Source organism: Parasteatoda tepidariorum, chromosome 4 (assembly GCF_043381705.1).
Source record: "Parasteatoda tepidariorum isolate YZ-2023 chromosome 4, CAS_Ptep_4.0, whole genome shotgun sequence".
Taxonomy (NCBI): domain Eukaryota; kingdom Metazoa; phylum Arthropoda; class Arachnida; order Araneae; family Theridiidae; genus Parasteatoda; species Parasteatoda tepidariorum.
Genome location: NC_092207.1, coordinates 37,002,129 through 37,019,129, shown reverse-complemented (window position 1 = coordinate 37,019,129; position 17,001 = coordinate 37,002,129). Strand labels below are relative to the sequence as shown.

General features: G+C 30.5%; 1 protein-coding gene across 1 annotated transcript in view; it reads right to left on the bottom strand.

The window, feature by feature from the left end:
* The window catches only part of LOC107449576 (intermembrane lipid transfer protein vps13D-like), a 21,753-nt gene extending 9,739 nt beyond the window's left edge, over positions 1-12,014 (bottom strand). Inside the window, exons 1-8 of the mRNA XM_071180312.1 lie at positions 11,852-12,014; positions 9,785-9,802; positions 8,309-8,329; positions 5,645-5,656; positions 4,308-4,322; positions 2,717-2,731; positions 2,486-2,503; positions 1,652-1,666 (exon numbers count right to left, since the gene is read on the bottom strand). Coding sequence (XP_071036413.1) covers positions 1,652-1,666; positions 2,486-2,503; positions 2,717-2,731; positions 4,308-4,322; positions 5,645-5,656; positions 8,309-8,329; positions 9,785-9,802; positions 11,852-12,014 — 277 coding nt within the window. The remainder of the gene's footprint in view (positions 1-1,651; positions 1,667-2,485; positions 2,504-2,716; positions 2,732-4,307; positions 4,323-5,644; positions 5,657-8,308; positions 8,330-9,784; positions 9,803-11,851) is intronic.
* Between the last annotated feature and the right edge of the window lie 4,987 nt (positions 12,015-17,001).

Genomic DNA, 17,001 nt, shown 5'->3' with positions numbered 1-17,001 from the left:
ATAAATACATTTGAACAAGAATTAAAATTTTTATGCATCAGATTGACTCTTGGCCAGAGATGTTGACTAAAGAAGATGTTAAATGATATGGGTATAGGCGGTCGCTATATCGACATTGACTAGCTTATAAAAATAAAATGAGATAGAAAGAATGTTGTTCTAAACGTGATTGTATGCTTCGGCAAATGGTATGGCCAGGGAATGTCATTAAAACAAGTTATTGAAGCGCAGCAAATTTCTTCTGATGTACTGGAAACTGGAGAAAGAGTATAGCCCTAAGCTATGTAGTACTGTTCCATTGGACGTTGTGCAAACATATGTTGATAATAGTGAAGTACATACTAGTAACATAGTTAGATTAAAAATATACAGAAATGCAAAATAAAACTTTAATGGTACACAAGTAAAACATAATGAAGAAAAATAATGCCCTAATATATGTAAGATGATACTAAAAAGCTTTGAAAGAACATATGTAGAATAAGAAACAAAAACTAATGACATTGTAAACACTGACTTTGATATTGGAATGTGACAACAAACATTTGGTATATCTATCGAGAAGATTGAAAGATACTAAAAAATTAATTAATAAAGAAATGATGGAAAAGGCGTGATGAGAAGCACTTAACTGTAATTGTATTCATGAAATTTGTTTAGATTGTCGCTATGGGGAATGGAACATCAGTTAACATTGAAAAGTGATGTGATTTTAAAATTTATAATGGCGATCGATCAAAAACAGTTGGGGGAAAGACATATAAAAAAATTAGACTAAAATACCAACGATAAGATATTATTTAAAGTGTACAAAGTCAGCGTTTACAAATGACAAACTTCAACATAGCGACAGCCTATACCTATACGTGACATATTTTAAAAAGATACTGATTATGAGAGTACCAGGTCACCGGAAAGTTAAAACTTTATAAAATAGGAAATATAATCGTATGGGCGAATGCAATGAAGTGTTTTGAGCCGGAAATGAAGACGATAAAAAAATATTAGTTGTTGAACATTGCGATGGAATCCACTTGCAGTGGATGACATGTTAATATGGCGGCCTGATACTCTAAGCCTAGATCAATGGAACATCGGATTTCAAACACTCAGAAATGGAAAAATAGGCCCGCCAGAGGCCGGAAAAGACTCACCGGAGATGCCATGGGGAATTACATCCTGTTTTTAATAAGATTTAGCTAGAAGAAAGGACTAATTAATGCTTTTAAAAGCGTATATTTGGAGCTCCTGAAGGAGATGTTGTTGCTTGGGTAGGAACTAGATCCCTGTTTTCCCCACAGTTAACCTGAAACCCATTCTCCGTTTAACACGGAGGACATTTCACGTCAGCACTGTGGACGGTGCAAGCCGGATGCGGTATTCGTTTTGATCAGCCATCGCTAGAATTCGAACCCAGTTCACCACATTGGAAAGCAAAGGCTCTATCCCCTGAGCCATCACGGCTGTTAATCCATGGTTTGTGTTAGACTATATTGGCTTTTTTCGGCCAATATATTTGATAAACTCAAGGCGAGGTTCCGCCAAACGGAGGTTAATCGTCTAGGGAACCGTAATCCAAAAAATTTGTTAACCGCTGTCCTATACGATGTTCGTATTATTAAATAACAACTTTATAAATTAGAACACTTACCACCGTTAGCCACATCTATAAGGATAAAAATATAAATTTATGATTTTTTTATTTAAATTATGACATTTAATGATAATTTTACAAGAATTCCTTTAGACAATGAAATTTTAGGATTTTTTTTTTTGAATTACTATAGAATGTTAAAAATAAATTAATCTTTGTTATAAGATTGGTGTCAAATAAAATTTCCAGTAATAACGTAAAACAACTGTTAATTTAAATGGAATGCTACATCTCTTTGTTTATCAATTTTATTAATTTAATATAAATTCATTTCTCTCGAAAAAGAAGAAGAAGAAGAAAAAGCAAGATTTACCGAAACCATGGTAGCGGAAAGGGAAAAAGTTTAAAGAGTTGGGAAATTGAGACCTTGAAGAGCCTTTTCTATTAACAAGGAATATAAATTCATGTAATTACTGATAAATGTTAGCAGTAGTCAAATAGAAAAAGCCTAGTCCCGGTTTAATATAGCTCCCTCTACGTTTTACATTTTTGTTTAATAATTGTGATTTAAAATCATTTAGCCACCACGATGTCTAAGTAAGAGATATTTCAAAATTTTATCCTGATTTTTAAAACTTAACTTAACTAACTAAACTTAATTAATACTTTAGATATTGAGAAGTTCTAATATTTCAGTAATGTGTTTTATAAAGTGATCTATATCTTTATCTCATTTTAATCATAGACATTACATATTTCAGAACTTTTTAAAATATTCAATAGTTTAAACTAGTTGAAATACTGGATATACATAATATGCATATTGTATATATTATAATAATACAAAATATAATTCATACATAATATACAATTTTAAAGCTATATACTCACTTTGAACTATAGATCCAACTGAAATGAAGGTAATAAATTGAACATTTATTTTCCTTAAATAGAAATGAAATATTAAATTTAAAATATATCAGTAACCTAAATTTCATATTTGTTTCTCCTTATTTTTGGACTTAAAAAAATATTTTTTTAAGAAAAAAGAAATAAATTTTAAGATTGATTTATATACATTTGTTTTCATTTAATAAAATAAATATAATTCTGTAAACTTACGTCCATTTCCCAAAGCTAAAGGAAAAATATATATTTGAAAAATTCAATGCACTTGAATATTTTACAATAAAGTTTGATAACTAACTGATTTCGAGTTCAAGTAATAGTTCAGTTAGTAATGTTAAAGTAATTAAACTTTTGATAAATACAAAAGAAAGCGAAAGGGTATACGAAATATGAAATACTCTTTTTTTATAACCATTCCTTATAACATAACGAAGTTAACTGTCAACCGAGCTCTTAGCCAAAAAGTAAATATTTGCCGTAACACTGTTCCAAAATTAAGCAAATACTGGGTTTGAAGCTTGCTTGTCCCACTCATACAAATAAGCAAGTAAAGCTCTTTTGCAGAACTAGTTGAAACTCTTTTCGTGCTTCGAAAATCAACAAAAATTGGGTCAAATATTTACCAAGAAAACAAAAAGGTTGACTGGTTCCACCCATCATGCGTTGCCAATTCATAATAGTTCATTGCATGCGTCGTCGGCCGTTTTGGTAGTCGAAACCTCTATAGTCTTTGCTTTAACGTATTGTAAATGTCTGAAATAATTGTACCTTTATAATAGCTCATTTATAATAGTTCATTGCATACGTCGTTGACCGTTTTGGGTTGTCGAAACGTTTATAGTCATTGCTTTAACATATATGAAATGTCTGAAACAATTGTACCTTTATAATAGTCCATTCATAATAGTTCATTGCATACGTCCATGACCGTTTTGGTAGTCGAAACGTTTATAGTCTTTGCTTTAACGTATTGTAAATGTCTGAAACAATTTTACCTTTAGTGATAGAAATATATACTACATGCAAGTTTAATTTTTTATATAAGACCATCTCTTTTTTTTCTATTCTAGTAATGGTATATATTCAAGGTAGAAGCTTCTAAATATTTTCATCCTTCATCACACGTCATCCTTACGCCATAATTTATTGCACACTTCGTTGGCAGTTCTGGTTATTGAAACACTTCTAATTATTGCGTCAATCGTATTACATATAGGTGTAAGTTATAGCATTTATGGAGGCAAAAGCATGATTAGACATGTAAGAAAGTTTAATAGTAACATCTATTTATTACTTAAAAATATTTATGTTTCGTAATGTATTTCATTTGATTCGGTGAAATAATTGTAAGAAATAATTGTATATTTACAAATATTAGCTTGGTACTATTCTCTCCTAGCTTGTAATTAAAATAAGTAACTTTTTTGGAGCAAAGAGCTTATGATTTTCTTCAAGTGGTTTAAAATACCGTCCGATTTTATAGCTCGAATTATTCTAAAAATTGCTTTTTGATTATTAACATGTCCTTACAGTAATCAGAAACCATGTGATTGCCAATAATATCCCAGAAAAAGGTGCGGAATTCATGATAGAATACAACAATATTATAAAACACAACGAAACATTTCATATTTCGAGTCGGAAAAAATAATCGGAGTCAATTTCACCTTGCCCAAATGGGAAATAAATAATCTATTGAGATAAGTCTTTTTTTTTTCATAAGTCATATAGTATATTTAGGATATTGGAAAAGTCAATACAAAGAATTTAGTATTTTATTTCATAAATGAACTGATTTACTTACTATTTATAAGACCTCCTATAAAAATATGCAAGATTGGAATTAAATACTACTTTGAAAATTTAGAAATGCCATAGAAAATAACTAGTAAATTTTTAAACAGTAATACTGAAAATTGGAAGGAAAAAAACAACGTACGTAATGTTTCATGAAAAACTTGCATTTACGTTGTTTTTCCATTTGACCGAATAAGTGTATTTAGTAAATTGAAAATTATTGAAGTAGCTCGATTAATTCAATCTTTTAGAACATTTTTAAGGCTTGCTTACTGAGAATTTCTACTGTCTAAGTTGATAATTTTCAATACCTTCATAATTTTACCACATTAGGACAAATCGAATGTTCTAAATATTTGAAATCAATAACACCCGAGTGAGAAAAAGCTGTCCTTTAGGTTGTGGTATTTTTAGCATCCAAATAGAGTCTCGGTGCTGCCATCTAGTGTGGCAGAAACTAGACGTCCAAATTAACATGACCAACGGTATCTTACCCATTGTGGTGGTCCTGAAAGAGTGGATACCACCTCTGGAGAACGCACTAGGTCTGCTCATCGGCAAGACTGATTGTGCAGCTCATTGGAAATAAAAAGGGTTGTGGAATTCGCCACAAAAGAATTTTTCGATGATGGAATTAATGATATCATTAAGCACCAATATCACCTTCAGTTTGAATAACGTAAAGAAAAATATTTTCGTCACTCAATTATTAAAAAAATCACAATTATTTGTTTTCAGTCAAGTAAAATGAAGTTGTATTTCGCGAAAAAACAGTGTTAAATATTTTCGAAATTACTGTATACTTTTTGGAGCAGTTCGTGCCTTTTATTCTATTTATATAAACATAAACATAATAAACTTTTATAAATTTAAAATTGAAAATAAACAGTAAAGTTCTTTAAACTTGATATTTTATTCAATTACTTAAATAATCTTAATATCAATGAAATGAATCCCTGGAAACTCAATTTCAGATTTTTAAGTACGATGGAAAAGAAGTTTTTCATCTTTAAGAATCCTGATGTGTTTACTTTTACCACAAATAATTGATAAAATTTTTTATAATTGGAACAAAATAGTATCAAAAAAATTTTTTTTCTATCTTTAAACACATGAGTTTAATTTTTTTTTTATCATCTTTAAAATAAAAAAGCATCTGAAGTGTTTTTCAATTGAACACCTGAATGAAATACATAATTGCTGCAATTTTAATTTTCTTAGTCTGAAAACTTGTAAAACTTTAGCTAATGGAGCTCGACTATTCAAAATTTTATAAGAACTGGAATTAAAAATTGAACAAACATTTATCATCGTCAAAAAAATATACAGTTCAATAACACTTACCGAGAACGCCCTCTAAAAATACATGGTTGGATTATTATTTATTTTTAAAAAAAAAATTATCTAATATAGTCAACAAGATTTGCGTTTCCCTCATTTTCAGAGGTGCAAAGCTGCCAACTACAGCGCTTTTTGGCAAAACATATTCATGAGCGGTGGAAAATTAATCAGAAACAAGCATTCAGATTTTTGGGTTATATCGCCTAGCTTTTAAAAACTGCGCCAGGAAAGAACTGGAATAAAGTTACTATAGTATGAACTTTTGAATCATTCACATGCAGTGAAGAAGAAAAAAAGTTTGAATTAAATTTACTGAACAACTACTACGGATTCCATGTCGTTTCAAAAAATATTTTTGCTTATGGCAGCAAGGATAATGTAGTTATGTTTTAATAAATTAGAATTAAAGTAATTTTATCCACCGCTAAACACAAGTAACTTGAGCTTATATATAGCTTATATATACCTTTATAAGCTTATATATACCTAATATAAGCTTATTAAGCTNAACAGTCTTATCGTAAATGGCTTGTCAGAAAAATGATCTTAAATATTGTAAGCATTTAGAAGATTTGTAATTAATAAGCATTAATTAAATAATCCGACAATATTTTGAAAGTCCAAAACCGAAACTAACGGTAAGTCGAACTTCCGATATGTCGAAGTTTTTCGTCAGTCCTATCAGATTCGAGTTATCGCGAATTCACTGTATATATATATATTTACACTGACGGAATAGGACCAACGCCAAAAAAGAGTTGTGCTAGATAAAGTAATTTGTACTAGATAAACTAAATTCTTGTACAACAGCTTGTTTATACAACAAAAAGATTACGTCTATTTATATTTCGAGCTTGGCGCACAAGTTTGGAGGCTAGTAGCACCACTGTGAAAATGCAAATCAGGTTTGTTTTAAATACATACGTGTTTTACAGTTTGTAAGAGTTATTTTTCGCTAAATTTTGTCATACTGAGTTGCTGTTAGTCAAAAGTGCCTTTAAGAAGAAAAAGAAGCCATTATCAATTATCAACAGCTCACTGACTTTGAACGTAGTAGTGTAATAGGGCTACGAGAAGGTGGATTTTCTTTCCGCGATATTGCAGAAAAACTGGAGAGAAATGTATCCACTGCACTGTGCAGGATTTTATTTTATAACCGTCGTTGAGCAGCTTACCCAATTTTTGGGTTTCCGACTACTAATGTTCAACTTCATAGACTCGGAATTTTGAACCCAATCCAGAAGACAAGGGAACTCCTGGATCAAGTATGGGGTAAAATTTGTCTTCGTGGAGGACTTTTTGAGGGAATTAGCCCGCATTTGAGAGGAAAACCACATGGAAAGGAAAACCTCAAACATTTAGCATAAGGGCAAGGGGACTCTAACCCATGATCCGTCTACCACTGAGGATATTTTATGTCAGCACTGTGGTCGGTGCGAGCAGGGTATTCGCATCGACCAACCCCCGCTGGGTTTCATAACCAGTTCATCACCTCATTCAAAGGCGAATGCTCTATCCCCTGAGTCACCACTGCTCACTGTACAAGATTGTTGGTAGTAGTGGTCAAGAAAAGGTACAGCTTGAAGAAGGCCGGGTTCTGGGCAGCCACTCGGCACTACTCAGAGGAAAGACCACCGTGTACATTGTATGGCTGTGGCGCACCGTACTGAGCCTGCATCAGAAATTCGAGCTGCAGTTGGCACTACAGGGACACAACGAATTGTGAAAAATCGGCTACTTCAAGTACAACTCCGAGCGAGATGCCCTGTAGCTTTCATTCCAAATCACTGCCGTTTACGGTGTCGAGTAAGAGCTCACTGGAGGACGGAGTGGAGATCTATTGTATTTTCTGATGAAAGCTGGTTCTGCTTTGGTTACTGCTCGTAAATGAAGAGTTGATAGACGAAGGTCAACTTCAAGAAACCAGTGATAGCCGTATATTGGTCAAAAGGAGGCCAAGTGAGAACCTGTTACCGACCTGTCTCAGTCTTGACACACTGGACCTACACCTAGAGTAATGGTCTGGGGAACAATTTCCTGTGATAGCTGGTTCTCATGGTTATTCCACGCACCTTGACAGCAAATTTGTAAGTCAACCTGGTAATTCAACCTGTTTTGTTGCCATTCATGAGCAGCATTCAAGGGGGTATTTTCCAACAGGATAACGCTCGACCTCATACTGCTGTTGTAACCCAACATGCTCTACTGATCTTTCACCAATCGAGCACGCAAGGGACATAATTGTGCGACAACTTCATCGTAATCCACAACCAGCAGTAACTATCCCCGTATTTACTCACCAAGTTCAACAGACATGGAACTCCATCCCACAAACCCTGTATGTAAAGCGTAATGTGAAAAGAGCGTACAAGTCTGCGTATGAATGTATCCTCATCAGGAAGTGAAAATTATTATTGTACTTTACCGCCATCTGACAATATGATAACTAAACATTTCGTTCTCAATTTAATAAGAAAATTAACAATTTAATGTCTAACATAATTCATGAAGATGTTCTTAGGATTAATATAAATTAAGCTTAAATACAAAAAAACAGTCTGTTGCATTTTTTGCTACCTATCTTCAATTTTTTTTAATTGTCACCACTCTGTAAAATTAAAGAACTAATCGCAAAACTAGATAAGTTTCAAAAATTATATTACTTACTTTCTTCGCGACCAGTTAATACTAAAAAAAAATTAAATTATGACAATTTTTTTAACGATATAGTCAATATGCATCAAAACTATTCACCATACTATAAACTATACTCATTACTATGTTTCCTTCATATAAATAAATTAAGTTAGTTGAAATTCACTTCTGTTAATTAGCTTACATGCTAATCAACAGATAATACAAATATGAAAACAAAAGTGGTTGAATGTTGGCATTAATAAGACTTTGCCATGTTTATTCTTCGGTTAATTTGAAAAGATTAATAGTTGATAAATATATATTTTATCCGTCATTTAAATGAACTTAGTAATAAAAATCGCTGGAAATTATAATATTTAAAATAAATCATAATTTGCATTCAAAATATACTTTTTTTTCTCACTAATATAACTTTAAAAAATTAACATTTAAGCACTTAAAGAAATTAAAATAATAATTATCATGACTAAATATGTACTCCGCATTATTATCAAATTTTATATATCAGCTTATATTGTTTATAAATCGTATTGGTTAAAATCATTGTAGAACAATTTCATTAAATTACTAAGCGCCGTCGCTCATCGACCGCAATGATTACTCTGCAATAATTCTTTCTTTCTCTCCTTCTTTTTTTTTCCCATTGGCAAAATATGCAAGTGGGTGTTGTTTTGGGTTCGATGGCGTGCGCACCTTATTTGGACGTCATCACACTTTTCAACTGTGTTTAAGAGTGATAGTAAACAGTGCGCATGCGTCGTCATTGCGTGCGTTGATATGGCGACAGCTGCTATTTGATAATTTTTACAGAATTCTTATTTTCGCTTTTAATTTTGTTATTTAAGTTGGTGAGTCTATTTTTGAGATATGGGACCAGTGAGATCCCATAAATAGTTCTTGAGTTGTGAGTAAAAGAGAATTTCATCATTTGAACGATATTTTTGTTTTTATTGTCTTAATTAAGAATCAGAAATTCTAACCTACAGTTCAAACTGGATCGTTTTCAATACTAATTCATGTGAATATCACAAAAAAAGAAGGTCCCAAACTGATTGACACGGTCCCAAAGGGTAGAGTTGAAGCAAGGAAAAAAAAACGATGACAAGGCCTAAACTTACCGAGGCTGAAAAACCTAAAGACAAAGAACGTAGACGGAAAAAAAAATTAGACAACAACCATTTTGCCAATGGGTAAAAATTGTGATCGCCTTTCGGCAATCACATTTTTTTTTTTTTTTAATTTGTTGGAAAGGTAGTGGATTCAATATTTTAAATATGATATGGCGCGCACGAAAATTTTAAATCGAACATTTGAGTCTTTACTTTATCGCTCACAAATCGGGCTTTTTTTTAAAAATTATTTATTATTTTTTTTGAGTAAAACAATTTTTTATACTAAAGTTGAAACTTAAAGTATATGTACAAAAACAATTAAAACTACCATTTATGAATATGATGAAAAGTTGCAATATTATGTAATACTTACTGTCCAATACATCTTTTACTAAAATGATAATAATAAATATGTACAAAAATATTATTTAAAACAGTATTTATAACATTCCTAATTCCCACAATTTTTAGTTATCTAACTAACTATACCTTATAACAATTTACAGCGTTGCAGATTTTCTTTCATTTAAAATAAAAGTTTATGAAAATAGATTTGGAATTCATTTATTCAAAAACTTATAATTGTTTTAAATTTTTCAAGGACCTTAAGTACCCTAATTTAACGCGAAACTTAATAAATAAGATCTTATTATTTACTAAGTCCTAATTATTTCCAAGTCCTTGTGCACTTAGTCCTTGGAATCTGGTCTCATTGTCCGAAGAGGGTAGAAGATCTGTTCTAAAAAATATTAAATTCTAAAAATATTAAAACTTTTTTAGCAATTTAATAGTTTTAAATATATGAAAAGTGTTTTTTAACAGGCATCTTTTGGTTTCTATGGTTATTCATTTTTATGTAAATAACATAATTAGAATTCCGTATTCTTCATAATACTTTCATATAATACTTGCAGTATTTTATATTAAATTCTAAATTTAGAAACTTTTTAAAAGAAAAAAATTAGTATTTTAAAGATTTATAGTTTCTGCTATTATTTTGGGAATTTTTTTTAAAATGTTGCTTTCTTAATTGAGGTATTTGAACTTTCAAAACGTAAAACTGCACAGTTTTGAAGGGGGTAGTTGTCCAGAATTCAGGCGTAAGACACTAATTCCCCGTAAAGCATAATTCACCGTTAAAAGAAAGCCACGTTAAAAGTTAAAAAAAAAAAAAAAAGATTACAGAAATCAACGAGTAAAATTTTTTTTTATCAATTCAGTATTTTGTCCGAAAAACATCACAACTGATTATTTAAAGATGAAACTGGATAGGAACATGATTTACATGATATTTTTTTAAAATCCTAAAACTTGAAAGTAAGCGCTTACCTCTTTTCGGAACAGCAAATTTCAATTGAAAATTTCTGGCATTCAGGAAATAAGAAAGTACGACATTCGACGATGCATTTTATCCCCTTAATGCATAGATTTTTCGAAAAAAACCGGCCAAAAAAAATCAATTTTTTTTATGTGAAAAAATTAATTCCGCTCCTGGTTCAACTTTTCTTTTGGTGGTCAATTTTGTTATACTGCGCTTTTGTTCCATGAAAAAAGGCTATATTTTATTCTTGAATAAATAAGTGTCTTAGCTTACAATCTTATCTAAATGATAAATATCAATAAAACAATTTTTTTTCCTTAGCTTTCATATTGTTATTTTCAATTCTCGATTATATTCGAGTGTAAGAAATTATAGCAGCATAAAATACAACGCCTCTCGAATTATCTCGAGTGTGCACAGTTTGGCCTGTTTAGCGCGCTCGAATTAACTCGAGAGCACTAGTTAAGAAATTAAGCGAAGTAATGCACTTTAGCTCTTTGCAGCTTGTAAAATAGTGATTGATTAACGTTTTAAAGCATTTACGGTATAAGTTTTACATTTCTGGTTTTTAATATTTGTTGATTTCGCGTTGCCAGACTGACAACAGAGTGCACATGTAAGGAATTTTTTCCTGTTATATAACATTTCGAAGTACAGTTTAAGAAATATGTTAAAGAAAATGGGGATAATTATTTTTTTCTTTGAAAGAAGTCACTTTTAATTTTTTTTTTCGTAGAAAATATGTAATCTCTGGAAGTATTTTAAATTTTAGCACTTAGTGGAATGGTCGCAAATTTAGTCGAATTTAGTCGTTCAAACATAGTTTACTTTGTAGCCATAGTCTAGATCACTGTTAATGATTATGGTTATGAAGTTGAACACCTTCAAGTAGAAATTTAGAGTGAATACAAGTTTCGAATAGAGTCGGTGGAGGAAATATCAAAAGGTCCGCTCTTTGAAATGGGCTTCTATTTGTTCCCATAACAGCAGATAGCTTCAAACACCAAGACAAAAGGAGTTTCGTGGTTAAACAAACAATAATGTGGTTGTTATTAACATATGGGTTGTAATTTGAGCTAATGTTTGACTACACTGGCTAATATAGCTCAGCCGTCTCACACCAATCTCGTTTGATGCTGATTGTATTCTGCACTTTGTCAATACCCAATATCATTACATTTTTTTCTCGCATTTTCTGTATATTCTTGAAACTCGATCTTGAAAATTCTAGTTCTATGACGCTTTTGGAAATTAGATTGACCATGAGTCGAGCTTCGACCATTAAGGCGAAAAAATCAGAAATCTCGCATTTGAATGAACTATCACAGTACTACTAACCGGCTATCACAAGAACTCCTCCAGACACCAAACTCGTGTGCTAGTGTTTACAAAAATAAGTGCCTTCGAATACAGATGTGAAGTTAACCGTTTCGCTTTAGTTTAGGTAGGGAAATTCTTATTTGTATTTTTTCGATTCTCTCTCATTAGAAATGAATTTATCCTTGCTTTCATAGCAGCCTACAGACTTATTGTCGAGAGGAGTTCTCATGACAGCTATATAGTACCTTTATATGCCACTATCACCGCACCTTACGCTTACATAACTGAATGGCAGCGTTACACAATTTTCATAGTATTCTCTTTCCCTTATTCCGTGTATTATTATTTAATAGCAAATAATACAAAATGTGTAGATTCTAAAAACAATTCAGAGGTATCATATTTGTTTCCTATTTTGTAATAATGAGGCAAAATTGATTTCTTACATTATTTAAATTGGTTATTTCATTTAACTTACCATCATCAACTGCTTCTGTATGGAGAAAAAAAATTATTCTAATGAAACGTTGGATTTATACAAATAGCTTGTAGAACGATAATTATATTGTATACAAGGAAAATGAAACTGTAGAAAAATCAATGATTCAATTCAACCACCCACGACAAAGTAATATGGTGATAGAAAAGCTTAGAGTCAGAGCTCATTTTTTCTAGTTGGGAAAGTCAAAGCACACGAAATATGAGCATGTTTCTTTTGGCAAAAATTCCGAACTAGATTACCATTGATATTCTTTGGTTTACTACTATATAAAGCTCTTTAACTACTATAGATTTTTTTATTCCTTTCTTTTCTACAATAAGCAATATTCACCTGATTCTACGTTTCTCATTCGCTTTCTTTGTCTTCTTCCCTTAAATCCCTGGAATAAGTTTTACCTGTTCGCTTTATTCTCACTTCGCACGTACTCGCGATGGATGACCCATAATATCTATATATCATATTAAGTAGATACAGAGTCTTAATATTTATATAAATAGTATATTCCTAATAATAATTTGCATTGCAAATACTGATGGATAGCCAATTAGCACCTCATGTTTTCAATGTATATTAGTTGTTGAAGTAATTAAATTTTGGTTGAAAACAACACATTTTACAGTTCAGAGCTCAAAATAAAATAATTGGAATACTTAGATAACTTTAGAACTAGTGATCAAATTTTCGCGTTTTAAGATCAAATTTAACTGTTCAAGAAACTAACGATTCACTTAAATAACGTACCAAAAAATGGAGAAACATGCAAAAACTGAAATTAACTTATTGACCATACTTTCGATCATTCTTATAACTAAACTTTTTTGGCCATATGTCCCAGATAGCGGGTACTCCTATATTCTGAGAGTCTTCGATGGGAAAAAGGTATGTATATTCAAAAAATATACATTTTCTGTCCAACTTCGCGACTTAAAATATCATTTGCATGCATCGTAAGCTTGTTAAAGGTCCGACTCTCAATCATTAGGATTGCATCAAAAGTATATACATGAAAATTCGACCACTACAGCAAAAGGTTTTAAGATGTTCTCTCTAAGCACAATTCACTTAACCTATATATTTCTATTTCAGAAAATTATTTAAAGAACCAACTTGTAAAAGGTAATAAAGCTAGTCCTATAATTGAGTAAAAAATTATTAGAATTTTCATTAAAAAAAAACGATTTGCAATTGAAAGAAAAAATTTATCACTTAAAAGACATTATTTCTCTATCATAATTGTCCACTTTATTTGTAAAAAAGAAAAAGAAAATAATATTAAAATATATAATAAAAACAAACAAGGAATTTTAAAAAACGTTTCTTAAAGTTAGACTTACCATTAACATCTTCTTTCACTATAAGCAAAAAGTAAATATTTAAGTAAAAACAAGATGAATATAACAGATAATTGTTTAAGTATAAATAATATTATAAAGTTTTATAAGATGTTATTTGTGAACTATTAGAATCATGCCTTCAATATAATGTATACAGGCATTTTGCAACAACAAAAAAAGTAGTACAACATACAAAGCACTGTTACTTACCCGAATTAACAATTCCTGAAATTAGTTTGATCATAAAATCATTATTGTGTCACTATAAATTTGCATTCTTATTCTTTTGTAAAATATAAAATATAGGAATAAATAACTAAACTATCCATTTAAATAAATTGGGGGTTTTCACACACAAACTCCCGTGACTGCGTCTCATTTACCATTGTTTTTTTGGAAAAAAAAGGGTGAAATAATTATTTTTTAAAAATAAAACAAATAAAAAAACTTTTGTGAATAAAATACAGCTATCTCAATTGTAATTTTATGTAAGTATTGTTACGTGTAACTTTATTATGTGTGTAATCTTTTCATTCTGTGTTTGCATTTCTGGGGACTGTGGAGCGGCCCGTATGATATTTTCTGCTATAACGTTAACAATCAAAGATTCTCGAACTAATAACTGAATGCTGATCTTTTTCATATCATCGTCCTCCCTGTATATTTTTCTACGCACCATCGCAATTTCAAGTTTCTAAGTTTTATAGCTTTTGAGAAGCAGAACAATTGCACCGTAAATTTGAATATAATTTTGAACTATAACTTTTCACTTATACCTTTTTACTCATGAATTTCTCGTAACCTTCAAATCTAATTGTTGTATCGCTTAAAATTTCATTTCACATCATCACTCTTCCATTTAAAACGTCACCTCAGTTGAGGGGGCGAACTTCAAATTATCCATTATTGAGCCTAAACAACAACTTTTAAAACAATATTTAGCTTTGCCTTAATTTTTTCCATTTTCAACTACTTCAGAGCTTATTTGTTAGACAAAGATGAGAAGTCCTGTAGTTTGTGTTTGTTTTGCCCATGTAATTAATGCGGATGCTTATCAGTTTTATTCAAATTATCCTCTTCAAAGATGAGTTTAACTATGATTTAGTCAGATTTTAAGGTTACAATATCTTAAGGGTCAAACATTACAGCGACAAGAGTAATAATAAAAAAAATAATAATTCCAAAGTTGTATCAATTCCGTTTTTGTAAGAATTTCTGCGTCACTTCGAGAAACGAAACTGACTGCAAAGCGATCTTGAGGTTGGTGAACGAAACGAGTAGGCAAGAAAATGGTAATTCCTAAATATTTCTAAAATTCTTTATGTTTTCGAAGCTTAAGGTATAGATTTTTTTTAACTTAAAGAAAGTCGCCAATGTATTGGATATTTTTTAGAAGCATTGAAGTTTTAAGTTCGAAATGTTTATGTTTTTTTAAATTAGCAATACCACAGATATATTCGATATTTTATAGCGAGAGATAATAAATTTTACATTACATATGTTTTTTTATGAAAAAAAGATCTATACCATTAATATATAAAATAATTTGCAGGGATACATTAAAAGTTTTAAGTCATTGAAGTTGTTCTTAAAAAAATACTATTGCTACATGTATGTTTAATACTTTACAAAGAGATAATAAATTTCTAAATCATAGATGTATAGGAACAACAAAAACAATTCAAAAAATATATTTTACACTAGATTGCCCATGGAAGTCACTTTAATTGCTTTTTAATTTAAATTAGGAAAACGACACAATTTCTTAGAATTTTGTGACTTTTTGTACTATAAAATTTAACCAAAACTATGAAATTTAAAAAAAAAAATATCTTAAAAAATAAAATATTACTTGATACACAAATTACACTTACTAGACGTAACTTTTTGTGTCATATAAAATTATAAAATCAATAGATTTCTTAAAGTTATCAACCAAATCATGGATCAGACGTGAAGAATACATACATGAAAAGGTAAAAGTCATACATACTATTTCAGACTGAGAAAAAATTTCTTTACTTACCAGCTATGACGCCTTCTGTAAAATAATAACATTTACTTTTAAAAAAATTATACTATAGTATAAAAAAGTAATGAAATAAAAACAATTTATAACGACTGCAGTTTATTCAAAAAAAAAAACACATTACATAATCCTCAATTAATAGGGAAATCCTAGATGTGTTTGACTGTTATCAGTACGCAGTTACTTAAAAGTCAACGCAATTACTTAAAAGTTCACGTAATTACTGAAAAGTTAACACAACTACTTAAAATTTAAAGTTAACGTACATATATATATATATTTAAAACGGTTCTTGAAAAAGATGTAAAAACTATGCCACTCAGTAACAATACTGTTTGCAGAAGAATAGACGAAATGAGCGAAGATATCGAAAAACAACGTGTTGAAAAGATGAAAATAAGAAAATTCTCAGTGCAAATGGATGAATCAACTTTGATAGACAGTGTGGCAGTATTGATAACTTACGTAAGATATATTAAAGGGCATTTTGCTGCAGAAATGATGTTCTGTAAAAGATTAGAAAGCACCACTGCCTCCAACGATATATATAATAAGCTAAAAAAGTATATAAATGTCAATAATATACCAATAAATACATAACATCTTGTGCTGCAGATGGTNTGCAGAAATGATGTTCTGTAAAAGATTAGAAGGCTCCACTGCCTCCAACGATATATATAATAAGCTAAAAAAGTATATAAATGTCAATAATATACCAATAAATACATAACATCTTGTGCTGCAGATGGTGCTCCTAAGAAAAATGGTTGCTTAAAATTGATGAAAGATGAGAATCCAGAAATGATTGTCGTGCATTGTGTTATTCATAGGGAAAACTTGGTAGCTAGAAACATCTTGCCTGTTCTAAATGAAGTACTACATTCAGTAATTAAGTGCATCAATGATATTAAAGCTAATGCCAAATGTGAGCTTCTCTTCAAGCCATTTCGTGAAGAACAAAATGCAGACCATGTGAGACTTTTACTTCACACTGAAGTAAGATGGCTCTCTAAAGGGAACTGCTTGAAAAGATTTATGGAACTGCTTGATATTTTTGTGATTTTTTAAGTGACAAACCTAAAAT